Here is a 27,615-nt window from a genome sequence, read left to right as displayed (position 1 = left end):
TCGAACTAAGATGGTGATACATCACAGCTTTCGGTGAAGGAAAACTAATTCAGTGACTCCGACCAGTTTTAGCTTTAATATTTCCAACTTATTAAAAGTTAAAAGCGAACATTTGTATTTTACGTCAACTTTTTGTTACTCCGGTTTGTGTATGCTTTAAGTTTAGCTTCGTTAGGTTAGCACATTCACAATTCTGACTATCATCTGTCCTGCCTTTTTTTCTTTACCGTTTGCCCTTTCAGTTTCTACAATATTTTCTGCGCACTAGATTTGTTTCACTTTTTTTACCTGTGTACTACTGTTTTGGGACCGCGTCTGTGATCAACAGAATTGATCAAATGCATAGTTGTAGCTTTAGAAATATAAATTTCTAAAAATTGATTTACATTTTGTCACCGCCGTTTAGGACTGCTGCTCTTGGAGGAAAGATTTCCTGAATGTACTGTAGTTATCGTTTTAGAGCATAATGGTGAAAAATACAAATTAAATTTCTGGTAATCTATATCGATGAATCTGACTTATGCGTGGTAGTGTTTTTAGATTAAATGGAAGTTCTTCAGAGGAAGTACGATGAATGATTCGACACTTCCCAGCGAGCACAGTGCGTTATTTGTTATTTCTTTTCGGGACTAAACACTACCAGGATAACAAAAATTATAAATGCAAATCTTCCTTTTTCCCCTTCCAGCACAGCCTGCAGTAGGTGCTGTTCCTTCTTGGTTCGTGCTGCAATCTTAAAACTGTTCTTATCTAAGCTTTTAATGAGTTTTTTAATCTTAATTCTTAGAAGCGATAGACACACGTACGTTCGCACGCACACACGCGCACATCCCGTAGGACGACTAGTGGGAGCGCTGCTAACGGCATTTGTCCTAGTCACGTCGGTGTTCCTCACGATCGCGGTCATCGTTGATAATACGGTCGATCATGTCCCGCGCCCGATCAATGTTGGATTGGTCACCCATTACCGAAATGTTGTTTTGCCCATTCTCATTCCGCTGCTTGTCTATGAAATTAGTTTAGAAAAAAAAAAAAGTAAAATAAACACATGTTAGTCAAACAGATCGTTAAGTGTTTGCCAGATTGCTTCAAATGAGTCTGTTAATTGCCGTTCTTTACAATAAATCTGCCTAAACCGTCCGCCTTACAACTCGCCTACCTGCGGTATCACCGACACTGGAAGGAAGCTGAAAATGGTAACGTTTATCTTTTGCAGGCAACTAACCTTTTTCAGCAAAAAACATACAATTCTACTAATCTGGCAACACACTCGAAGGTAAAATCAATGAGCAAATAAGCAAATTCATTAGGCCTTTGTTTCCCGCTATCGAACCACTATGCTTATCTCTCCAGTGACTGAACTACATCTTTTCCACCGCCCGGAAGTCTTCCTCAAGGGACCGGTTTGCTGGTGACCAACGGTGCCGGTCTCAAGTCGGTTCGATGACAGTTCTCGTGGACGCCCACCAGCATACTCCCCCCGGATCGTTACCTATTTGCACCGACACCCGGCAGCGGTCCTGAATTTCACGGATCTTGTTGCCACCGCGTCCAATGATGAACTTGACCTTGTCGGCATCGACCTCAAACGTTTCTGTCTTTGCTGTAGCTGGGTCAATTCTCGGGGGTCCACGTGGGGCTCCGCCACCATTGCGGAATCCGCCGCCACCACTGCCGGAACGGTAGCCACCACCATCACGGCTTCCTCCGTAACCTCCGGAGCCGCCACCGGCTCCGCCAGAGCGGTAACCACCGCCGCCGCCGTATCCGCCACCTCCGCTGCGGTAATCACGGCGCTCCCGGTCGTAACCTGAACTTCCGCCACCGTATCCACGGTCCGAATCGTCACGTTCCCTCCAGTCTGGCATGTTTGAGCTGTTTAGAAAAAGAAACGAATGTTAAAATTTTACCTTGCCTGCAAAAGCACATTTTTTCTCGACTAAAATGGAAGCGGCTCGAAAATCAAAGATGGTGGCCCAAGCATCATTTCATGAACAGCATTGTCGGCGCCATTAGAGAATAAAAATGATATTACTTCTAAAAATAACACTCATACAGTATTTTACACTATTTCAAACAAACAATATTAACATCGCACAAAAAATAACAAACACTTTAACCATTTTCACAGCGACTTACATGGTAAAAATTGTTAGTAAACGGAGTCCGTGGAAACTTTGCAAACTACTTCGGCGAAAGCCAGCGAGGAAAGTGCGTCAGAAAAGAAACGACTGCGGTCCGATGATGAGAACGATTGCACCGGTCGACAAAACCAATACTACTATAATACGCGCGATAGTCGATACCGGGTGCATCCTGTTGAAGTGATGTCAGATTTTTTTTGATTTATGTACTCGCTGCAAGGTGTCGGAGTCATGGTGGGAAATTTAAACTCCCAATTGACTTGACGTTTAAAACAATAAAATACATAAATATATCTATAGTTTCGGTAAACATTAAATTGTGTTGAGCCATGTCAAATGTGAAGGCAGTTTGTAATGTAAAAAAGTCAAAATTCTCGTCCTCAATAACTACTTCAAATCTTGGGGTAAGACACTACTGTGAAATACACCAATATTCAATATTACGAAGTATAAATCGTTGCATTTTTAGGCACCCCTCCATTTATATCATAGCTCATTGACGTTATATTAGTTATATTATCGTTGGAGAGTTGTCAATTAATATTATCGAAAAATTCTTCATAAAAATAAAGGTGTCTAGCCCCTGAGTTCAAATCTCGAAGAATATAAAATATTTGATCTGATATTTTTCCGTTAAGGAATGTAACTAACAACCCGTTCACATTACAGCGGATATCGTGTGGTATCGACTTTCTTGATATCATATGTCATACACCAGATTTCCCGCGAAAACTAGATGTTATCAAGATACGCGCTATTACACGATAATCGCTGTAGTGTGAACTCAACAATGTTCTGTGGTACATACAAAAAATCCGAAGAACTAGATTGGATATATGAATGATGTATTTGTTAGCACCAAAACATGCATGTAAAGTATATATATGCGTTTCTCGGCAACACTGTTGTATAAAATGCACTGGGTTGCTGGCAGCAGGGCTCTATGCTGTGATTCTTTCTCTCTCATTCATGCTCATGTTAGCCTGCAAGAGCCAAAATGTAGGGATGGGAAATATCGACTAAAATGGCTATCGATAATTATCGATAAATTCCCTGATACCATCGATAACTATCGATAATTATCGATAGTTTGACAGCTAGAACTAGATGAAGAAAAACAACAAAATGTTGCTCCCGTTGTGGACAGGAACAATATTTAAAAGTTTATTCGCACACATAATTCGCACTTAGGCGAAATCTAGTCGTTGTCCGTATAAGGTAGAGTGAGCGAAAATGAGTATCCCTCAATTTTCTAACAATTTTAAAGAGGATTTCATGTGAAACCAAACAATCATCGAATTCTCTTTAAAGGCCAAAGTCTAGGCCAATATATTTTTCAGTTCTGGCATCATTGTGGAGTATAAATGCCAATGCGAGGAAAATATCAATAACTATCGATAACGCGGAAAGCTTAACGATTCTATCGATAGCCGGCAACTATCGATATTATCGATAATTATCGATAGGTTTCCCATCCCTACCAAAATGATTGCTTATGGCTTGTTCCGTTTTTGCGGCGGTGCCACATCGATGTAGTGCTTTAGAGCTAAGAATGTTCACTTTTGGATTTTGTGCTTGACAAGAACCACATTTTCTGCACTTTTTGATAAAAGAGTAGCAACTCGATAAAACGGAATAAAAATCTAAAGGTGAAGAAAAATAGAAAAGTATTTATAGCTTCATATTTACATTAATTGAACTACACTGCAAATTTGTCGTAGTTGGAACGAAAACAACCGTTGGAAAAATCAATGAAAAAGAAATAGGGATGGATCGAGGATAATAAGAACGCGAAAAGGGTTTAAGACGCACAAAGTTTACCTGTAGGGTGGTAAGGTAAAGTCTGGGCTTAAATGGGAAATTCCACCTTTGCAGTTCAACAAAATCGATTTGGGACGATCCATTAATGATGTCACGCAAAATTTGGAAAAAATTAACTCCCTCCCTCCCCCTTGTCACAAGTTGTCACAACTTCCTTGACCCCCCCCCCCTTAATTACGTCACGTTTTATACCCCCTCCCCCTTCTTTGGTAATAATTGATTAAAAATCGAGAAATTTGTTAGGAATGCATTTTTTCTTAATGAGAACGATTTTACTGAAAGAAAAACTGAAACTAAAAGGAAAAGAAGATTACAGAAGATAACTAGAAAAGGCGTTTAGTTCTTAGTTCAAGGATGCTGCTGATCAGTGATGGAAACGAAACGAATATGATGCAATCGTCGTTTATTCATCACATGAACACATCATGAAGTGTTACAGGCCGGGACTAAACTCGAATCCTCTCAACCCATAATGAAATGATGATAGGGTGCATAGGTTTCTGGGAGAAAACAAACACATGACTAGACTACATCAGCTCTGAGAAGCGATTCGATCGTTGCGTTTGTCTCTCCATAGGCCGGTAGTTAGGGGAAGAAATGATAGCAACAGTAGAATATCATGTCGCCTGAACAGCAGCAGAGGTGTGGTGCGGTGAGAGGGAATGTGTGGGGGAAGGGACTACTTCGGCAGCGGTTGAGTTGAAGCGAGAGTAGGAGGGCATACACTGTCGTTTTCTTTCTTTTTCTGACAAAAAATCATATTCATGAGTCAAATGAATAAGGATATAACAAGTTCTGATCCCTCTGTGTAACAGAGACGAATAACTTCATATACCGAGTTGTGCACATTGAGAACCACGTGTAGTGGTGTACACTAATGAATAGAAATATATCGTATAGAGGAAAGCAAAGAGAGTGCACCAGCACCGATACCTTGTTTTTTGCATACTGACGACGATTTCAACGCATCTTAGGCTCGTTTTATGTGTATTCATTAATCGCTAGAGGTGATTTTTTTCCTTCGCTGCTGCTGATAGAGTCGCATATCGACGACATAGAAAGCCGAGACATTAACTGCAGCATCATTGCTGATTTTTGAAAAACCATCAATATTTAGTTTCTCTTATTCAATCAATTCGCAATCCAAATCTTCTCCACATGTTACAATAACCAAGCATTTTTGTTTACGTTTTGTCACAATTTTTGTATTGATTGGATTGAGAGACACTAAAAATTAATGAAATCGCGCTGTCATTCATAAATGAACATGCACGGTGAAACGGAATAAATGAACATTATGCTTTTTTAGGGAAAAAAAATTGTCATTTATTTTATCTAAAGCAAATCTTAAGCAAAAAATGGGATCGTAGAACTATTAATGAATGATGCAAATATTATAAATAGTTCTGAGTTGATTTCTGTGGTTAGGTATGTGACTTTTTTATTAATTTTTTTTTTTTGGTTGAAATGCACACTTAATTTATCTCGGCAAACTTCCCAACAGCTGATTGAGCTCGGCGAAGTTTTTAACGAATGTTAGCAGTATATTTCGACAAACATCCAGCAAATATATCGATTTACCGTAAACCAGCAAGTATTGACGTTTCGTTTGCCGAAGTTCATTAAAATTCTGCCAAGAACTTGTAGAACATTTCGCCGAGTGTATCAGCTGTTGAGTTCTCGGCAGTGAAATCTAAGTGTGTGTGATGTCACAATCAAGCTAACCCCCCCTCCTCCATATGTCACAAAATGTCACAATATTTGAAACCCTCTCCCTCCCCTAAACGCGTGACATCATTAATGAATGGTCCCTTTGTAGTATCTTGAATAAAAGTTCAAAGCCTCAATAATAGTTTTCTTTATTTTATATTATTTTTTGTACTCGATTTTTGTTCTTCTCATCGGTTGCGTATAAGTAATCTTTCCATTTATTACTACAATAGATCAAATAATGATCGCAGTGGTACAATCGCCTCCGAGAGAAAAAAAATCTTTCTATTTCACTAAGTACTTTAGTATCCTTCAATGCAGTTTCATCGAAACATTATTGCGTAGTTTTATGCGAGTCGTTGTTCCCATTTTATAAAAACAAAATTAAATGGCCACATCTTGATTTCGCGTTCCCACTTACAAAGTGTGGGTGTCTACCATACGTAAATAACGGGATTGTAGTTTTGGTGGAAAAACTTTTTTGCATAGGAAAATAGATTTTCGTATCACTGAACGTAGACTAAAAAAACACATTTAGTTTATTATAGTTCCCCAAGATGGTGCGGCTCAAAACAGTGTCTGATCTTCATGTTATAAACGGTTGATCATCGCCCTGGTGTCAGCGTGGGACTCTACACCGAGTTGACACGATGTTCCCCCCGGCGAAGGGGGTTGGGGAAGGCCCAACAATATGTTAGAAACAACGTGAGAGATAATTCGGACCTAGATAACGAAATGAGGTCTACGATTAGAAACTTGAGCAATTTCAAAGTCGTAGTAGCACTGCAGAAACTCGGGCACCGGGCGGCTACTTTCTACCACTGGAAGAACTGGATTCGTAGTACAAAGGCGATCAACGCAATGATGTGCCTGTTGAGAATAAAGGGCCGGTTCTTCAACTTCAGCATCATCAACGTGCACTGCCAACATGAAGGGAGATCCGACGACAAAAAGAAAGCGTTCTGCGTGCAGCTGAAGCAGATCTACGATAGCTGCCCGCGACGGGACGTGAATGTCGTCAATGGGGACAGAAATGCTGAAGTAGTACGGGAGGCAATGTCTAGACCGATAATCGGGTCAGATAGCCTGCACCGTGTCCTCGGAGAGCAGCTTGCCTGATCGTCTGTTATTCATGCAAGGAGTGGCTCAAACGAAGCAGACGGCTGAATTACGAAACGCGGTTTCTTGTCAGTTAAACCCAAGACGGCAGCCCCGTCGCGAGACTAGGCATCCGTAGCCCTAGTAAGGCAGCAGGCCAAAATAAAATACTACGAACAACCGAGAATTCAATACAGACCGGAACAATCGGCAACGACCCAGGCGACGAAATAAGGACAAATATTTGAAGCTCGGTACATGGAACTGCAGATCGCTGAACACCCCGGGTGGCGACAGGATTTTGTTGGATCAGCTAGAACCCCGCCACTTCGACATCGTTGCGGAGCTTTGCCGGAAAGGAGAGAAGGTTCGGAGAATTTGTGGCCACAGGGCACAGTACTACCAGAGCGGCGGCACAACCAATGAACTGGGTACCGGCTTTAGTGTTGGGCGGAATGCAGAGTCATGTGATCAAGTGACAGGCGATCTACGATAGCTGCTCACGTAGAGACATCAAGGTCGTCATCGGGGACATGAACGCTCAGATCGGTAGGGAAGACGTATACCCGGCCCGCACAGCCTGCACACCGTGACAAACGACAACGGCCAGCGATGCATCAACTTCGCAGCCAAGAAGGTGCTGCTGTAGCTGACAATCAGCGAGAAGGGGATGTCAAAGCCACTCCGGACTGGCCGTGAACGGGAAAATTTATAGTAAAAAGTGCCTGCCGAAAGTTGCGCCGTTTATCAAGAAATACCATAAGGGCGAAAACACGGTGTACTGGCTGGATCTGTCATTGCCCACTACTCGACGCAAGCGTTGGAGGAGATTGTGCGACCACTAGCTGGCCCCATCGAGATTTTCTAGGCAAAACCGAAGCGTAAGCTCTACTCCAACAATTTTGTCGCGAAAATTGGAAAATTAAACGAAGAAAGAACTTAAAAACATGCCTTCACGCATGTTTTCGTTCGCTATAGCGATTGTTCCGGTTAACTGCTGGGAGGTCACCCAAGAACCTTCCCTATTCCTTACATACCCACTCGGGAAAATAGTGTGACGTTGGCCCTGTCGACAACCATACCAGCAGAGAAATTCCTTGGCGCGTTATGGCAGGAATTCGCACATCTCCGGAGGACGCTCCGATCTAGTAGAATTTGCCGCCGCACCCAGTTGACAATCCACAGGACAAAGATCAAACAGTCCTCTACGGCCATGAGACATGAACTATACTTGTGGAGGACCAACGCGCCTTTGCGGTCTTCAAGCGGAAGGTGCTGCGTACCATCTTCGGCGGACTGCAGGAAGAGGAGGCAAATGGCGAAGGCAAATGAACCACAAACTACATGAGCTGCTTGCAGAGCCATTTATCGTCTACACCGCTAATATTGGCTGATTGTGGTGGGCTGAGCATGTCGTGAGGATGTCGAACGACATGCCAGTAAAGATGGTTCTTGAAACCAATCCGTCAGGGACGAAACGAAGAAGTGAACAGCGGGCAAGGTAGATCAATCTACGGACCCTACACAGACTGCTAAAAAACTACGCTTTCAAATCATTTCTTCGGATCAACACGGCGGTTTGAGCATATCTTTTACAAAAAGCCTCTGCTGCTCTGTGCTTAGACCAGAACGATAGTAAACGTGGGCGTGGAAGAAGGGATTTTTTGTTCGAAACAACTATCATAAACGTTGAGTTTGCGATCGAAAAATCACTATATGAAATGGAATCAAACAACTGCTTAAAACATTATTGCATGGTGTCAAATGAATGTTGTTTGAACAAAAAAAAAGAAAATTGTTCAAACATGTTTTTCAAAAGTGGCATTTTTTCAATAAATTCCGAAATCAAATTCATATTGACGGGGGCAAAAAAAGTATCACTTACAAAAAAAATTAGTTTGCTAACTGATGTGCTAACTATTGCAATAACAATTCCTCTAATCTTTCGTTCATTATAAACAGAGGAATGATTAAGTTCATACAATAAAACATAGCTGAGCCATTTTTAGAATCCGTTTACAAAAACATCGTCCCGCAAGTGGACGTCTACAAACTAACAGCGGTTATTATGTGGGCGCAGCTTTATTTAACTTCCCGTCACAACAAACGAGGTTATCTTTTTCAAAACCTGAATTTATACATTTAAAAGATGTAAAACATTGTCTGCGCAATTCCATAAACATCTGAGCGGATTTCGATGGACTTCGCGACAGCTATGCGGGTGTCGGAGAATGGCCAACACACGTCAGAGGAGACACCCCCATGCGAACTCGGCCAAGCCAATCTTCAAGGCTCTGTCGCTAAAGTACACGTGTTGTTGGTGCACATCTCGCGCAGAATAGAAATGTTTCTCGATGGACTTTCAGCTCGCCGGTAGCCACCCGCAACTACAGATCTGTTGATAAGGCGCCGACATCACGGAGCTTTCTCTACAACTGCTTACCTGTCGGCAGCTGGTGATAAGACATATGTTTGGCCAAAGTCTGTTTCGTGTTCCCTAGTATTCGTTGGCCATAAATTTTTGGTGGCATCCCGCGGGATTATATCGCTTTGATATAAAGTGGATGGGTTCAGCTTTGAGATGATAGTCATTACAAAGCAATTCATCTTGCAGGTCTGCACGAGTGAGTAAGAAAGTGTGCGATATTTATAAGTTAGTTTGCATAAATAGTTGTTATAATGGAGAACTCAATTGAAAGAATACCTGGTGAGCGGAAAATTTCAGAGTGAATGTTAACTTTTAGTAAATAACTATGTTTTCAGAACCGAAACCTGTGAACTATCAAAGAAGTGTTACATTTGACGATGCTCTCTCGATGACAAGTAGGACGATCGATTAATGTTTTTTTTAATTTTAAACTACTAACGGCAAATATGTTTATTGTAGAGTTCGGAAAATTCAACTATATTCTTATAATTATTTCTGGTACAATATTAACATCAGTGTTGTTGGAAACTCTTGGGATAAGTTACGTTATACCTGTAGCAGAATGTGATTTGCTCTTGACGACAAAAGAAAAAGGAGTACTAAGTGCAGTTGCATTCGCAGGTACGCTAGAAAACATTTCAAACGGTTGCTCTAGTATCAGTATTAAATAAGTATTTACATTGAGATCAGCTGGATATGCGTTGTCCTATTTTCCTGGGCAGTAAGTAGTAATCCGCAGTAATAACATGGTTCACTTATTTCTTTGCAAAAGGTATTATCGCTAGCTCGCATTTGTGGGGATTTCTGGCGGACACTCGAGGGAGAAAGAAAGTGATTGTTCCAACGCTATTTCTCACATTTGCTGCGACTTTTCTATCAAGTTTTACCAGCAACTTTTGGGTCTTGACAGCTCTGAGGTTCTTTGCAGGATTTTTGTAAGGATTGAAATTAAAAATACAGTGTGATTATTTCCTGCTGATTTTTTTTTTCGTTCCAGTATTTCCGGTTCATCAGCAACCATTTACGCCTATTTGGGCGAGTTCCATAACAAGCGCAATGGGTCACGTGCTATCATGGGAGCTTCGTTTGTGTTCGGAGTCGGTTGCCTGCTGTTGCCAGGGATTGCATTCTCCATTATCAACCAAGAATGGGAGTTTACCATTCCATATCTAGACATCGTCTACCGTCCATGGCGCCTGTTTTTGGTGGTCTGTGGACTTCCCAACTTAGTATGCGCATTCACACTACTGAAATTCCCGGAAAGTCCAAAGTTTGTGTTTAATCAGGGTAAACTGGACAAAGCCATTGAAACTATTCAGTGGATGCACAAGCTTAACACAAGTGGGAAGGAAACCAGACTTCAAATTGCGGCCATATTAGATGAAACCGAGGCGCGACAAACTAAGGAACGACGTAACGAAATCAGCAACACCAAGGGATTCTGCGCTCTGATGAGACTGGTGTGGGATCAGACTGCTCCCCTCTTTATGAGTCCCTATTTGAACAAAACAACCATAATATGCGTGCTACAGTTCGGCATATATCTGTCCTCCAACGGTCTATATATGTTTTTCCCAGATATTCTAAATCGAGTTGCGGAAGTACAAGAACGGGGTTCAAATAAAACAACGATTTGTAACGCTGTCTACGCAACGCAACTTTACGTATTAACGGAGGGAGCTAATGTAACGGAAAAGTTACCCGATTGCAATCAGAAGTTGGACATTATGGCATATGAGCATTCATTTATGCTAGAACTGATGTATGCGTTGGGATTTGCAGTAATAGGACTTATAATCAACGCTGTGGGGAAATTGCCAATTTTGGTATTTGTCTTCTTCTGCTGCGGTTTATCCGGTATTTTTATAACCTTTATCGATATCCCATTGTTAGCTGTGTGGTTGTACGTGATTTTATTGACATGCGGATACTGCATTAATGTAGTTAACGCCGTTACAGTGGATTTGTTCCCCACTAATCTCAGGTAAGCGAGGATGTTTTCACAACAACTTTGAATGAACGATCGTCTTCTTTGTATAACAGAGCTATGGCGGTTTGCATCTCTTTAATGTTCGGAAGACTGGGGAGTGTCGTGGGCGCAAACATCGTTGGCTTACTGCTAGACACTCAATGCGAACTGACATTCTGGATTTCCGGCGTTTCTTTGGTCTTTTGCGGTATACTATCCTTTTTCATCCCGAATATCTACAAAAGACACCCTTCGGGGCCTCGTGTTAGTGTTTCATCCGACATATCAACACGCTAAAAACGATGATCGAATGAGAACTGAGTTAGTTTGAAAGTCTGAGCTTATTATTTATAGACTGATATATTTGCAGTGTACTTAATAAAGATGAAGGAAATTTCCTATTGTTACTCCTACAATTTAGTAGTATCGAATTCATCTGAATGAAAGTTGATATTTCAGAAAGACATCTATGATGGATTATTTTTTAATCATATATATATATATATATATATATATATATATATATATATATATATATATATATATATATATATATATATATATATATATATATATATATATATATATATATATATATATATATATATATATATATATATATATATATATATATATATATATCCGATTTTGACGTTACGTAACCAGTGCTCGAAGAACGAAAAACTTTGCTGCTGATAATCGTTTTTGGGCTCCAGGTGTATTACTAAAATGTCCGTGGACTTCGAACCAAAATAACGATGTAATCCAAGATACCTTCTTCATTCTGAAAAAAAAACAGTTCTTTATATGGTGTAGAAAAAGTTTAAAAAAATTACTAAACTAAATGTAAAAAATGCAATCTAATATCATTTGGTAAGATTCCAAACTAACTTTGGTTGTGCATTCCATTGACATAATAATTCATAAGGCAGAAAATATGCTTGCAGGAAACTTTTATTGGTAAATACCAGTGCGGTTTTCGACCGGGACGATCTACAATGGAACAGATCCTTAACAAGTTTCAACAAGTTGCAGATACATCATCTGTTTATAGACTTCAAGGCGGCGTACGACTTAGTGAAATGTAATGAGTTGTGGCAGATTATCTTGTAGGAGCCTATGACCACTGCTACCATTAGTTAGATATATTGTGGTATAAAAGTATTGTGGTGTGGCAGATTATGCTTGAGTATGGTTTTCCAACACAATTGATTGGACTGAGTCGTGCGACTCTTGACGAATTCATATCAAGCGTCAGGACAGTGGGTGAAATTTTGGATGCATTTGTGTTGAACCAGGAGCAGGTGGGCAAAGGAGCGGCACCATCATCGGGAAATCTCACATGCTTCTAGACTTTGCGGACGACATTGATACCGTCAGTTTCAATCGTAGGGCTGAGGAGAAGGTTTATGCAGTTCTCAGAAGGGAAGCAGCAAGGATTAAACTTACCATAAACACTGCCAAAACGAAGTACGTGGTAGTTGACAGAGGGCTTGGTAGTCCTACGGGCGTTGGTGCTGTGGAATGATTGATGAATTTGTCTATATTAGTGCACTCGTAACATGTGATAACGAAGTGAGTCGCGATGTAATAGGACGTATTGCAGGTACTGCAGACTTCAAATCCGCACGAAATTTGCGTTCTACAGGACGCTGATCTTTCCGATGGCGCTCTACGGACAAAAATCGTGAACGTGAAAGGTGGCCGATCGGCGATAATACTGGATGGGAAACAAGAAAGCGGAGTGTAGCGTAGGTGCATAAATATGTGCCCAACAGACAATTTAACTGATTAACAGCTTATTAAGCATTAGTTCAGCAGAAATCCGTTTAATAATAGTTCAATAAACTGTGAAGCACCAAAACTGTTTGTTGGGTGTGCTGTCGACGAGGATGCCTCTGCAGGGGGTGTGAGAAGTGGAGAGGAGCAGACCTAGACCGAATTGTATGGAGGTGTATTCTGGATTTGGCATAGGATTTCTATGATCTGTCGCCATAAAAGTAAAGTAAATTAAGTAGAGCAGATTTTTAGACATTGAGAATCGTTTCTTTCATATCAACTAGCGAATTTGACATTTTTGCCACTTATGAATGATTATTCACCTCTGTCCAGCAACTCCTACCCCAACCTCCACGAGGGGCCGACCGGGATACGAGTAACCTTAGCAGAGATCGAGTAACCAGCCTCTGGTGGAAACTTTGGTCATATGTTGACTGAGAAGGGGGGTCGTACTCGGCTGTCCTCAAAGTAGGGGCGGCGTACAACAGCGTCTGATTCGTAGTAGGCGGCTGAATCTCATGAGTGCTGTATCTCACCAGCTACACCTGGCAGCCCCATCAGTAGGATGTAGGTATCGCGACCCTGGTAAGGTAGCATACCGAAATCTCTCCTTAGCACGAACAACGAAAACAGAAATACGGAAAGAATCAATCGGCAAAGACCTAGGCTTCCAACACTGGAACACAAAACGGTAAACGATTGGAAATTGGGTACTTGGAACGTCCGATCTCTTAATAAACCGGCGCGAGCTCGAGAACCACAGCGGCAGGGAGTCGAAGTCGCTACGATTCAGAAGGTTCGGTAGCCAAATTCCGGAGAAAGGGAATTCCATGCAGTAGACCCTATTGCACACACCTACGTTCAAATACCACATCTACTACAGTGGTGGCAAATCTGCAGAACGGGGCGTCGATTTCGTAGTGCTGGGAAATCAGAAAACATGAGTCATCCGGTCGAGGCCCGTAGATGACCTTATATGCGTGTTGAGGATTAAGGGCAAATTCATTAACTACAGTTTAATCAACACCTACGCACCGACAAACGATACATCCAATGAAATCAAAGATAAGTTCTATGAAAAGCTAGAACGAATGCCCAAAACACAAAGTCGTCATCGGAGATGCAAACGCACAGGTTGGGAGGGAAGATTTCTTCCGCCCGGTCATTGAAAGGCACAGCCTTCACTCGTCAACCAATGAAAACGGCCTGATGTTGATAAACTTTGCCGTGGTCAGGGGGATGGCCCTATGTAGCTCCTACACACCCACCCAGAGGCATCCGAATGGAGAAGCAGATCGATCACGTAACGTACTGATTGACGTTCGGCACTTTTCGGATGTTACTGATGTTAGGTCTTTTCGGGGACCAAACATTGACTCTGACCATTATCTCGTCGTTTGTACACGCAAAAGTTCAAGTCTTGTACAATCAATGTGTCTTTCCGATTCGCACAAGGTTTGTACTAAAATCGCACAAGAAATTTGTGAAATGCTTAACGCAACAGTACTGCGAATACATTGACATAGATTGAACATTTGCAAAATTGAATTATTTCAAGCGTATGAATGAGGATACATTTGAGTTAAAAAAAAACTACGGCCAATAAAAATTGCTCAGTTTCGTGAGAATAGACGTATTTTCGCAAAAGTGAGCCATAATTGTAGATGACTAATAACTTTCAAAAAGAGTTTCGAAAAAATCTGATTTATCTGATTCTAGAATAACGTTGATTAAAATTTCTGCACGCGGTACGTCTTGATGTTAAGTGATTGGAAAGGCAGTTTTGATAGTAACTATCTGCCGTCCCAAGCATAACTGTCCCAGCGTACATAAGGTTTGTGTAAACCATGGAACAACTATGCTTGGAACGGCAGCTATCATAGACCACAATTTTGCAAAATGGTACCAGAAAAACGAAAAAAAGAGACACTAACTTTCTAGAATTATTGAGGGGCCCCTCGGAAAAAAATATTGGGTGGAGAGGGGCAAAAAGTGACTTAAAACTAACCCCCCCCCTCCAAAGTTGGCGCCTTTGCTGCCGGCGGGTTTTTCATAGTTTATGTATAGGTTTTTGCCATAGTCTCTTCATATATGCGCAGATTTGTTCAAATTTTGTGCAGATTTTAGCAGATTTTTGCCTGAGCATTATGAATGCAAAATTTTCCATTTCAGATTTCAGATTTGAAGTTGATTGTTCCGGGTATTTGAGCAGGTTGTGTCACATTTCCCCGAAAGTCATTTTCCCGAAGCACAACTTCCCGAATGTTATATCCCCGAATGTACTGTTTCCCCGAATGTACCACTTCCCCGAAATTCATTTCCGCGAATGTATCATTTCCCCGAATTTTGATTCCCCGAATGTACCGTTTTCCCGAATTTCGATTCCCCGAATGTAACATTTCCCCGAAACTTGATTCTCCGAGTGTGAAATTTACTCGAAATTTATTCCCCGAAAGCGCGTTCTAAGCAATACTAGGGTTTTCCCTCAAGAAATTCGGTTTATTGTTTCACGATGCAGGTGCGAAATGATCTGTAACTAATTAATCACGCTTTCTTATAGGTCATAAAATTTTCGTAATACACTAAGGTCGCTTTTTACGCGGTTTTTTTTGCAGGTTTTTTACGCGGCTATTTTCACGCGTATTCCGGATTTTACGTGGTTTTTTACGTATTTTTCACGCGGGTTCTTCTGACGCGGCAAGTATTCCCCGCGTGAAAAGCGACTTTGGTATATAAGACATTTGCGCGATTCTATCGATGCGAGAGCACCGCGTGACCATCTACCCAACCAAAACCATACAACAAATGTTAACGAATTAATTCATGGCGAAACCGCGCAGCGAAGGTCGCGCGTCCATAGAGTTAATTTATGAGTATGAGAGTATGAGAGTACAAATGTTAATGATGAGTATATGTATCGCGATTTTATCGATGCGAGAGCAACGCGTCCAATCATGAGAACGTAAATTTTTTTGGACCAAGCGAAGTGGTGGGTGCGGTGGTGAGGAGCTGAAATATTAGAAAGTCATCTATTTTACAAAATCTCAAGGCAAAAATTCATGTATGTATTTACTTGAAACTTTTTAGCGTTTTGTATGCTCAAACGAACTTGAATTCTTTAACTACAAAAATAACGAAAGTTTAAATCTTGTGTTTTTTAATAATATTATCCAAAGATTAACAAAAACTAAACCAGAGCGAAAATTGGTGTTCCATTTACTTAAGACTCTTCAGCGCTTTGTTTATTTTGTTGACAGTTTGAGATAAATCATCGAACTATTGTCAAGATTCAACTAGGCAATTTACCGCTTCGTATGTCCCTATTCATAGGTATGCTCGTACCCATAGGTGTATACCTGATGCGGCTTTGCCGCATAATCGAGGGCAAGGGACTGGGGCGGCCCCAAAGGCCGGCACTGCTCCCGCAGCCCGAGCCGGCCGCCGACCCGCCGTCGGAAGCGGCGGCCACGTGCACTTAAACAACTGATCTGTTGGATTTCCTAGGTCTATTCCAAACATAGGGGTGATCCCCTAGTTTACGTCCGAACGAGCGGTAGCGAGTAAGGACAGCATTCACCCCGGACAATCGAGTTGGCCAAAGGCCACGAGTGTGTTGCATCATATGTAGTTTTTACTGTAAACTTATTTAAATGCAGAAATTGAGCTATTGAAAGTTCTCATAGACCGGAAGATGAAAATAGGGTCAGAATTCGTGAAACGGATCACTAAAAATTACGATGTCTCATTTTTTCAAATAAATATCAGAAACTTCAAGAGTTTCGCCCGGAAAGTTGATTTTTCAACTTTTACTGAATTTGAGTAAGTTTTAAAGTTGTTATTGCCTTTGAAATTTAGGCCAATATACATATCTTCAGGAATATTGCATCGATTTTAATGAAATTTTCACAGCAGATGCATCCTAAGTTGTAGTTTCTAAAAATATTTTTGTTTGGACAAAAAAATATTTTTTTAATAGTAACTATTTGAAACAATATGTTAAAAACAATGTTCTAGGGCACTGAAAAATCTGAAAAAAAATGCCAAGTATTTTCGACCAAATTTCGAAACTGTCCTGGAAATTTCGAGTTGGTGATATTTTTTGTTCAAAAGATATGGGGTTTCAAATTGGTGCCGCCCCGCATTTTCAAGCGAGACCCACCTTTCTTGAGTTTTCGTATCAAAATATGCAGCATATTTACCAAAAGCAATAGTATGGGCGCTCTTAATCCGCCGGTGCGTTTTGTAGGGTAGTCCTTTAACTAAATTTTGCATTGTTTTTTAGTAAAGTGTGTAGATAGACTTGCAAGTTGTTTGGGCTATAAAGTTTATTGTCTTCGTCGTTAAATCGGGTAACAGACTAAGCATATTTTGACCGTTCTGCGGCTTGAAATCATTTCCATCAAACTTAGTTTACAAACCTTACAGAAGGAAAACATAAATTACAGTAGAACGTTTCTGTTGTGGTTTCCGGAAAAACAGTACATAGGCGTCGTACACAAATTACGCAACGCTAAAAATCTAGATTTCAGATCAACTTCTCCCCCAATGTAACGATAGGTAACGTTCGACATGACTCCCCCTATCTAAAATTACGTAGCGCTGATCAGGCTGACCCCCCTCTGAAATTTTAAATTTCGAGCAAACATCACAATTACGTAACTGTTTTTACTACCCCCCTCCCCCTACGCAACAATAAGTAATGCAAACTCAACCCCTCTCTCCCCTTCATGCGTTACGTAATTTGTGTACGACGTCATACACACTTAGATTTTATTGCCGAGAACTCAACAGCTGATAAACTCAGCAAAATGTTCTACGAGTTCTCGGCAGAATTTTTAGGAACTTCGGCAAACGAAACGTCAATACTTGCTGGTTTACGGTAAATCGATATATTTCCTGAATGTTCTTCGAAATATATTGCTGACATTCGTTAAAAACTTCGCCGAGCTCAATCAGCTGTTTGGAAGTTTGCCGAGATAAATTAAGTGTGTAAGAGAAACATCCTCTGGGAAAATGATACATTCGGATAATGATACATTATTTTTTGGGGAAATGTTACATTCGGGGAAATATTTTTCGGGGAAGTGTTACATTCGGGAAAAAAATTTTCGGGGAATTGGTACATTCGGGAAAAAATCTTTCGGGGATATGATCTTCGGGGAGTCGGTACATTCGGGGAAATATCTTTCGGGAAATGGGTTTCGGGATAATGGTTTTCGGGGAATTGTTATACAATCATTTGAGCAGTTGCAGACATTTTTCAAAAACATCTAGCAACTCTGAAGCAAACTACAACACTTCATTTTCACGCGTGAGAAAAAGCAAAATGAATTCATTCATAGATCTTTTGCGTAGTATCCGATATCGAGTATCGATATTATTAAAACGAATACAATTCGGAATAAATTATTACAATATTGCTCGAATATTCATGAAAATCGCATAGATTAGATATTTCCTATCAATGTCTAAAAAACTGTGTTCAATTTAATCGGGACTATCTGTGCTGGTAGAAGAAAAATATCGATAAGATTAAATACCGATAAAATATGCGAGAACAACCCTAGTAGTGAATGTGTCATCCAGGGATACCAAATGTGCAGATTTGTCTGCAATACGCAGATTTTTGGAGTCCGTGTGCAGATTTTTATTGATTTGCAGATATTTGCAGTTTTTCCACGGTTTCTGCAGTTTTTTGTCAGAGTCTCCTTATATTTGCACAGATTTTCTTAAAATGTGTGCAGATTTTTACAGACTTCTGCCTGCGCGAGCGATTTTTTTTCGAGATTTTTTTCAGATTTCGAGCACATTTTTCCGGTTTTTCGAGCAGTTGCAGACATTTTTCAAAAACATCTGGCATCTCTGGTGTCATCATCAGTAGCCAAAGCATTGAATTCGCTGAAGAGTTCGCATACTGCTGATCGGTGTATTATTTCTTTTGTTTTTGCTGAGGCAGCATAAAAACCTTCGAGAAATTGTGCCCTCTGACTGGTCAGTAGTATCAAGCACGTTTTTCGTTTAACTTTTCGGTAAATCAAATAACAGGTTAGTTAGCACCCATAAACAAAAGTTTTTGCTCGAACGCGTCTTTTCTATTTCTTTTTTTTTTTGTTTTCGATAGAAAAAAATGGATGATGTTTGGGATGATGGAGTTGACGGCGAAACCGCAGTCGACCCCGGTTTTTCTCGACGAACACAGGGTGGTGGCGGCGACCGGGCGAATCATGAGCGTACCTCCATGGAGGTAAATTCACGCTGCATTCCGCGAATTATCGGCCGGCAGGGCAACGTTATCAAGAAGATACGGTCCGACACACAAGTGGACATTCAAATCGGTCAGTCTGGATTGATTTTTTCGATGATGAAACGATATTTATTTCAACTCTTCCACAGATGACGACAGGCCAGGCAATGGTCGAAGTACTCTTCTGCTCTCCGGAAGCACCAGCAACATAAATCGCGCCCGAGAGGCGATTCATGAAGTCTTGAATAACCTCGGTGATGGCGGAGGTGGACAAGGTCGTAGTAACCGAGACAGTGGCGGAGGAGGTTATCGTGACTCTGATAGTCGTCGTAATCGAGACGATGGCAAATGGGGTGGTCACTACGGCACCAGAGAAAGTGGTGGTGGTGGTGGTGGCGGCGGCAGCGGATACAACCGCGGGCGTTACAATGATGATCGCGACAGTGGTGTTCCGTTCGAGAAACGATCGAACGGTCGTGACGGTGGGCGTCCACGGGAAAAGAATTCTTTTAATTTCGATTTCGGGGCAAAGAGCACCTCACACATCAAGGACGTTCGAGATCCAAGTCCAGCTCTGATCGACTGGGACGCCCTGAATAAGCAATGCGATGAAGCCAGCCGAGAACAATGGGCCAAATGTCCCGAATTAATTAAAAATTTCTACAACGAGCTGCCGGTAGTGGCCAACATGAGTCCCGATGAGGTGAATGAGTTCCGCAAGGAAAATAATAATATAGTGGTGGATCGAACCTTCAAGGATCCGGAAAAACCGTCCGCACCGATACCAAATCCGGTCCGAAGTTTTGAGGAAGCGTTCTATGAGTATCCGGATCTGTTGGCGGAACTGGATAAAGCAGGCTTTACAAAGCCTTCGCCGATTCAATCGCAGGCCTGGCCGGTACTGTTGAAGGGTGAAGACTTGATAGGAATCGCTCAAACCGGTACCGGGAAAACTTTGGCTTTCCTACTGCCCGCCTTCATCCACATCGATGGGCAGCCAGTCCCTCGAGGCGAACGGGGAGGACCGAACGTTTTAGTGATGGCCCCGACCCGTGAGTTAGCCCTGCAAATTGAGAAGGAAGTTTTTAAATATCAGTATCGAGGCATTCGAGCACTGTGTCTCTATGGGGGAGGTGATCGACGTACGCAAATTAATAAGGTAATTTCAACGTTTAGGTTGCAAGATAAATAATATTGTAATCATGTTTCCAGGTGGAATCAGGTGTAGAGATTATTATTGCAACTCCAGGTCGGTTGAACGATCTGGTTCATGCGAAGGTAATCGACATAACCAGTATTACGTATCTTGTTCTGGATGAAGCCGATCGGATGCTAGATATGGGTTTCGAACCGCAGATCCGTAAGCTCTTGCTAGATATTCGTCCAGATCGCCAAACGATCATGACCAGTGCAACATGGCCGCCAGGTGTTCGGCGGCTCGCCCAAAGCTACATGAATAATCCCGTGCAGGTGTACGTAGGAACGCTCGATCTAGCTGCGACGCATTCCGTTACGCAGCATATCGAAGTAATTGACGAAGAAGACAAATACATGCGAGTGATGAATTTTGTAAAGAACATGGACCGCAATGATAAGGCTATTATATTTTGTGGGAGGAAAACACGTGCCGATGATCTATCCAGCGAGTTCGTTCTGTCCGGCATCAATTGTCAAAGTTTGCACGGTGATCGGGATCAAGCGGATCGTGAGCAAGCTTTGGATGACATAAAATCTGGTGATGTTCGTGTACTGATTGCTACGGACGTGGCCTCTCGTGGTTTGGACATAGAGGATATTACGCACGTGGTCAACTACGATTTTCCCCGTAACATTGAAGAGTACGTGCATCGTGTGGGCCGAACGGGCCGCGCTGGAAGAAGTGGAATCTCCTTGAGTTTTTTCACTCGCTCAGATTGGGCGGTCGCCTCGGATCTCATTAAGATTTTGGAAGAGGCAGACCAGGACGTACCGGACGAGATTCGGCGTATGGCTGAACGGTTTACGGCACGAAAGGAACGTGATGCTCGGGAGAGGAATGCATTTGGTGGAGGACGCAGCGGGGGTGGCCGCGATGGTGGTGGACGTCGAGGTGGCGGAAGGTGGTAATTCTCCAGATGGTTTAATGATCGTCGTCGATTCTGTTTTCTCAATGCATCAAACGCGAAATTTGACTGCTTCCCCGAAGCATCGTACAGATATATATTTGCAATGCTATTGCAACCATAATTTCATTTGATAGTTATTGATTTTATAAGCTGATTATCTATTGTTACCCGAAGTACGGTAATCGTTCGATTAGTTTTCTACAGGAAAATTCGTACAATATAGTTGAGAGTTGTTTCAGGAGTGTTGAGCTGCAGGTATTTTTGTAGGCGGTATTCCAAGTCTTAAGACTGATCGAATAGCAGCCAAATGAATGCTGCAATAACTATATATATAGATGATATCTCTAGAGTACAATTCGAACGTTTAATGTTCCACTATAGGAAAATGCAATGAATTCGAATAAAATTGTTCAGAAAACTTTTCTGATAATAAACAAATGTAATTATTTAAGTCGGCAACATAACATTACTTATCGAACCGAATCTTTCCACATTTCTGCTACGAAAACATAGAAATAATGTCTGTGGTTAACTTTTGGGCGCTCACTTATTTTTTAAAACGTAAATAAAATATTACTGAAATTTCTAAATTATGTATATGATATCAGCTCGTCAGGTTTATCCTTTTATCGTCAGGGGGTCGGAAAAACTGTCACAGCATCACTCAAAGTGCTGCTTAAGACCGAAAACGATGTTTAAGAGTGTAAGAAATCTCGGATCATCAAAAGTATTGGCATAAACATTCCAAGTTTATTCCAGCCTCCGGCCACTGAGCAGCTGGGCATTTCATACACAGTCTCCTACGCAAAAACTATATGCAAACGATGCAAAAACTTCCAGTATTCGCGAGAACAAGAACAATTAAAGCAAGAATACTTAGCTTTTACTCAAAACTACATTCGCCCTCTAGGATCTTATCTCGAACATCAATCCGAAACTTTTTCTCCACAATCTTATTTCCTCCACATGGTCAGAGCAGTCAAAATTTTCCTGGCTTATTTTCACAACAAATTTAGATTTCTACGATATAAATTTACATTTGACACTCACACTATAAGTGACTGAATAAATTAATCTGTATATTGTCGATATTAAGTTACTTTGTCTTCCAGATTTTTTTTAGAAAAAACTCGAAAACGAAAAACAGAAAGACGTCAACTTGTGTCCACGCTTGCTTCAATTCCTGACGATAATAGAATTGATGCCCTATAACCGAACCATATTTTATATGAATAAAACTAAATTGGTGTACGTCAAGATTCAACTGGAGAACTGACCAACGGATTTGGATAACTCTCCTTTAGTCCTTGCGTTAGGTTTATATATATGTCCTGGCGTACCGATTCTTTTTAGACAATGAAATAATTTTTGTTAAATAAAATAGAAAAAAAATCAATTTTGGTTGTAAAGTCTAGGGAAATGTTGTTCAACTTACTAGTAATAGTAATTAGGTGCTTTTTGAAGCTTTCCCTTGGTACAAGTTGTGACAATTATTGCATTGACTTTTATTAGTATTTTTTGGACATTAGGTACTGCACCTCAGATGACTACTCGAGATAATAGGTTATCTTTACATGCTCCCAATCTTGATTACAACCCTCTTCTTCGAAGGCTTTCGGTAAAACAAAAGGCAGTTTCGTTAGGTTACAAAAAATGTTTATAAATGCAACTAAAACCTACCACTGAACGCATTAACTTCGCTTATAACAATACAACTGGGACCAAGTCGCAAAGACGAAAAAATAAATCAGATTTGAACAAATAAAAATAATCTGCGACGCGAAAAACATTTAATGTTTGGATTTCTTCTCTCTTAGATGAGCATTTTTGCCTAGAATGGCTTGCTTTTTGAAGTTTAAAACCGCCGGCTCTACTGCAATCTGTTCGACTTGCCTGGGAGCAAACTTTTTAGTGCCATCTGTACTAGGTTGTTTAACGTATGGCAAGGATTTCACTAAAAATTCGGTAGCCACTTTGCTGCTGGATCCAGTTTTTACTGAGATGCCAGGTCTCTTGGGCGCATTACTGCTTTTGTGCTTTCCTTTTGCCTCGCTGACATCCTCAACCTCAAACGCACCGGATCGGGTCCATACGGGTTGTGGAAGTGATCTGACTGGTTCAATCACATCTTCTGGCCGGATGCGATTAGATTGGGAATGTTTCTTACCGGTTTTAGTGGCCACTGCTTGACGGCGCAATTCCTCCTGACCGGCGGGAAGAATGCTAGACACCCGAAATCCGATTGGTTTAGGTGTTATTGGTTCTTCCTGGAAACCGTGGTTACGTTTAAGCCGTTGCTGTTCTGGTGTCATTGGTTCTTCGACGAAACCTCCCGCCTCCAGCCGAACAAGCATTTGCAATTTTTTTCGCGGAGGAGTCATATCCACCTCGGTAACCTGTTGAACCGAAGCAGAGCCTTCCTGAGAAAGTTTCTGCTTTTTTACTACTTTGCAGATTGGCTCCGAGAGAGACGCCTTAAGTTTGGCCAGCTGTTCGTCTAAGTCGATTAATGCTGCGCCTGGCCACGATGTTCCCTTAGAAAGCTGCTGTTCGGTAGACTTAGTTGTTTTTGTAATCCCTTCTTCTGTTCTTTTCGGATTCGGTTGTTCACTCTTCTCAGATTTCTTTTTCTTCTTCGGTTGTTTGTCATTTTCGTTGGATTCCAGAACACGATCAGTAACCCGGTTTTCTGAACTGACATTCGGTTCCGTAATCTTCTGCTCTTTGTTGGTTTTATTTTCCAGTGATTTTGGCACCTCTTCACCAGTTGATGGCTGATGATTTTTTTCCTTCAACTGTTTGCTCTTCTTTTTACCAGATTTCTGCTCATTTTTCAATTCCTCGATTTGCGTTTTGTAGACGGCATAAGCAGACACCATGAGTTTGACCTCCGGTTCTGGCAGCTTAGGACAGGTCACGAGGTCAATCGGCTTGCTGACAATATCCTTTTTCTTTTTGGTTTTCTTCTCAAACTTTGCTCCAATGCCTTCCTTCGGCTGGCTGCCTTGCTGATTCTCCTTGTTCAGCTGCTGTTGTAATTTGGCAGCTTTTTTAGCTTTCTTCCGCAGTTTTTTCGCTTCGAGTAGAGCCGCTCTGCGCTGCAAGGCTTTCGCTAGTTGGTCCTCTTTTGGTTCTCCTAGTTCCTCCAGGAGGTAGTTGATTGGCTTCTTTTTCTTCTTCTTCTTTTTCTTAGACTGTTCCAGGGATTCGTCATTCGCTTCGGTCGATTCTTCCAATTGTTGTTGCTCACGCTGGCGGCGTTTTTCATCCTAGAAATAAAATTTTTAACAACCAGAAAAGAAACATTAATAAAATTACTTACCTTCTTCTTCTGCCGTAGTGTTGCAGTCTGTTTCTTTTTTTCCTTATCCGCACGAACGATTTCGTTGCACCGCGAAAGGATGGCATCGTGATCAAACTCACTAAGATCTTTCGTCTTCTTTTTAGTCACTTTGGTAGAACTCGTGTTTTCGTCAGGTTGTTTCTCCTCAACCAAGTCCTCATCTACTTCCATCGGCTCCACTGCTGATTCAGGTTCTTTATCATCTTTTTGTTGATCATCTATGGTTAATTTGTCAGATTTCTTTTTCGACAAGAAGCTCAATTCTCTGTCTTCCGATAATTTCCCCGGTAGTGATATACGTTTGTCGGTTTTACGCTCCACGTTGGTCGGGGTGGAATCCAAAGTAAGACGTTTGTTCTTTTTAGCCAGAGCTACTGCGGCCGTCACCATACCGGAAATGGATTTACGTTTGCTCGGTAGAACTTTTGATTCGTCGGCGGGCTCTTCGTCCTCGAGAGCCATTGCGTTGATCGTATTCCTTTTGGCCTTCTTTGACGACGATGAGTAGAAGTCAGCAGAAATCAATGCCGGAGCTGGCATAGACTTACGCGATGTTGGAACAGCAGCATTTTGGAACAAACTTTCCTTTCTCTTTGCCATTGGAGAATTTTGCTTATCGACAGACTTGATAGGGCTCTGCGGGACCTTTTTCTTGGGAGATTTTTCAGGTGATCGCTCTGATGATGAATTTAATTCAATCACTTTGGCTTTATCGGCATCATTAACAGGTACATCTTTATCATTCCCATCGTTATCTTCATCACTACTATCTTCTTGTTGGAGGATCCGGGATTTCTTCTTTTTGGGTGATTTTTTGGATTCGTCGTCTAAGTCGTCACCGGACCCATTAAGTAAGCTTTCCTCATCCTCATCAGTAACGATAAATGAATCTTGCTCATCTTCCTCGTTTTCGTCATCATCTTCGCTATCTTGACTGCCAATGCTTTCTCCTTCTTCAACTACAGCATTATCATCCATTTCAGCTCGCATATCAGAGTCGAGTGAATCTCCAGATTGATAATCGTCTACCTCCATCGCTTCCGTATCCTCAAAACTATTACGATCATCCACTTCATCCCCTGCCTCACTGTCGGCGTCCTCGGCTTCCTCATCGACCTCATCATCCTTTTTCGAAACATCTAGCGATTTACGTTTCAGCGATTCATTCAATTTTTTTACTTCCGCCTCTTTGCGTTCTTCTTCTTCCTGTTTGCGCACGCTAAACACGTCAATGCCTTTGTCAGCAGTGCTACCCTTGACAGCCATACTCCAAGACTTCGAGAGGCTGGAATCGTTATTCTGCACGTCGTCCTTTGCAGCTACAACCTTTTTCTCATTTTCTTCAACAACTTCCATTGCTGGTTCCGTGACAGTGGGAAGCGGAGTACTGCAGGTCCCCTCTCGTAACTGGGGTAGACGAGATTTTTGCTTGTCCACCGGGCGCGGAGTGTCGAGAACACTCATCGAAACATCGACTCGGTTCAAATTTTCCCTAACGTCCTGTACGATGTTAGCCAGCGATTCGTCCACGCTTTGGTCAAGTTGCTGTGGTTCCATTGCAGATTCGGAAGCGGCATCGTCGACTACGATTTTTATTTCTGTTACATTCGTTGCAGACGTCGGCGCTGAAGGTGAATCGCTGTCTGTTCCGGCGATTTCGAACATTTCTGGCGTCTGTGTGAAAAAGAGCTTTGTAATTGACTGAAGCTAGTTATAAATCACTAGTTGAAGCTCGAATAAAAATTAGGGTAGATAGTGTGTAATAAAAGGTAAAGGGTTTTTCTTACCGCCTTGGTCACCTCCTGTAACTCCTGCGATACACCGCCGGAATGCGAACCTCTGCGCCCATTCGTAGCGATCGGTGTTTTCGGATAGGCGCTCTGATTTTGCCACTCAAGTGTGGTTTTCTCGTCGAAGGTAACATTCTTGGATAGCTGTTTGCCACTGTCAGCTTGCGTTGAGTCGGCGGTGTTCTCCTCACCCTTGGATTCTGTGCCTTCATTATCATCGACAACTTTCAGTGAAAATTGCATGTCGCTAAGCGGAGATTTTACCGGTGATTTCTTGTCGCCTATGTCGGTAAGAACAACCTTTGCCTGTTTGGGCGAAATAATGATTTCCTCTACGTGAGAGTTATTTGAGGTGTTTTTCAAAGATGGCGATGTTCTTGGAATCGGTGAGTTAGTAATAGAGCGGTTCCGAAGCTTCCGTATATCCAGATCAGATAAATCTGCTTCTAAATTGGAGTTGTTCATTTTGTCCTCTTTTTCGTCGTCCTCGGCGATTGTTGGTGGTGCAACGCTGAGTCGAGATCGCGTAGCGATTGGAGTTGTAATGGGAGCATCATCGGAAGTAGCACTGTTGCGCCTAGTTCGCCTGGTGCTTTGCGGAGCCGTTTGTGGAGTGACGTCCTGCGAAGGACGACGACGGGGTGTTCGACGAATTTCCTGCAGCTCATCCCACATGGCTAAATTTTCTTCTGTTAAGGAAGTTGTGCGAGATCTTAATCTAGTTAGGGACATTTTTCCGGCGGTTGTATTTAATGAGGGTGTATCTTTCTTATTTTTCACTGACTCACTAACACTGACATTTTGGCTTGGAGTGCCCGGTGAAGCGTCTTTTTCCTGTATAGCATTAAGCACAGCTGCTTTTTTGCCAACTGGTTTTTTGGGGGTACCGGCACCAGCGGATGTATCCTGATCGACTGAGCGACGACGCAGAGCACCTCGAGTGACTGTGAAAAAAGAAAAATAAACTGAAATTGAACGCACACAAAAACCAAACAATTTTTCAAACCTCTAGTTGTAGATTCCTCTTCCTGATTCATATCTGCAAAATAATTCAACGATGTCGCAATGAAGCGTCAAATAATCTGCAGAATTTAGCTTTAATACGCAAATTTTAGAAATCCACGTTTTTCCCTTGCAGATAACTAGCAGACAAAACAATGCGCTCTTTTCAGTTTGACAGTTTG

At 41.7% G+C, this 27,615-nt stretch overlaps 3 protein-coding genes across 5 annotated transcripts; 2 read left to right on the top strand and 1 right to left on the bottom strand.

Annotated features, from left to right (window-relative positions):
- Positions 1–53: 53 nt before the first annotated feature.
- LOC129718174 (protein slender lobes-like) lies at positions 54–27,610 on the bottom strand. Its single transcript, XM_055668656.1, has 7 exons — positions 27,438–27,610; positions 26,429–27,375; positions 24,621–26,315; positions 23,333–24,567; positions 2,140–2,217; positions 1,493–1,875; positions 54–1,006 (listed from the first exon to the last, which is right to left on the bottom strand). The coding sequence occupies exons 1-7, from the start codon at positions 27,466–27,468 to the stop codon at positions 873–875; spliced, it is 4,503 nt and encodes a 1,500-aa protein (XP_055524631.1). The 5' UTR covers positions 27,469–27,610; the 3' UTR covers positions 54–872.
- Positions 3,663–11,575, top strand: LOC129718181 (synaptic vesicle glycoprotein 2B-like). Of its 3 annotated transcripts, XM_055668673.1 has the most exons (8): positions 3,663–3,793; positions 3,866–3,980; positions 9,388–9,480; positions 9,537–9,596; positions 9,661–9,822; positions 9,974–10,136; positions 10,199–11,185; positions 11,245–11,575. In XM_055668673.1, exons 3-8 carry the CDS (start codon positions 9,453–9,455, stop codon positions 11,465–11,467), a joined length of 1,623 nt encoding a protein of 540 aa, XP_055524648.1. In that variant the 5' UTR covers positions 3,663–3,793; positions 3,866–3,980; positions 9,388–9,452; the 3' UTR covers positions 11,468–11,575. The 3 variants fall into 3 exon arrangements, with proteins under 3 accessions (XP_055524648.1, XP_055524649.1, XP_055524647.1); XM_055668674.1 differs by having other exon boundaries at positions 3,712–3,980; XM_055668672.1 differs by lacking the exons at positions 3,663–3,793; positions 3,866–3,980 and having other exon boundaries at positions 9,347–9,480.
- LOC129718179 (probable ATP-dependent RNA helicase DDX43) lies at positions 18,813–22,414 on the top strand. The gene is made up of 4 exons (XM_055668670.1): positions 18,813–18,994; positions 19,071–19,284; positions 19,343–20,352; positions 20,406–22,414. Exons 2-4 carry the CDS (start codon positions 19,077–19,079, stop codon positions 21,297–21,299), a joined length of 2,112 nt encoding a protein of 703 aa, XP_055524645.1. The 5' UTR covers positions 18,813–18,994; positions 19,071–19,076; the 3' UTR covers positions 21,300–22,414.
- Positions 27,611–27,615: the final 5 nt, after the last annotated feature.

This window comes from Wyeomyia smithii, chromosome 1, assembly GCF_029784165.1.
Source record: "Wyeomyia smithii strain HCP4-BCI-WySm-NY-G18 chromosome 1, ASM2978416v1, whole genome shotgun sequence".
Taxonomy (NCBI): Eukaryota; Metazoa; Arthropoda; class Insecta; order Diptera; family Culicidae; genus Wyeomyia; species Wyeomyia smithii.
The sequence above is the reverse complement of the archived record's forward strand: the minus strand, read 5'-3'. Positions and strand labels throughout refer to the sequence as shown.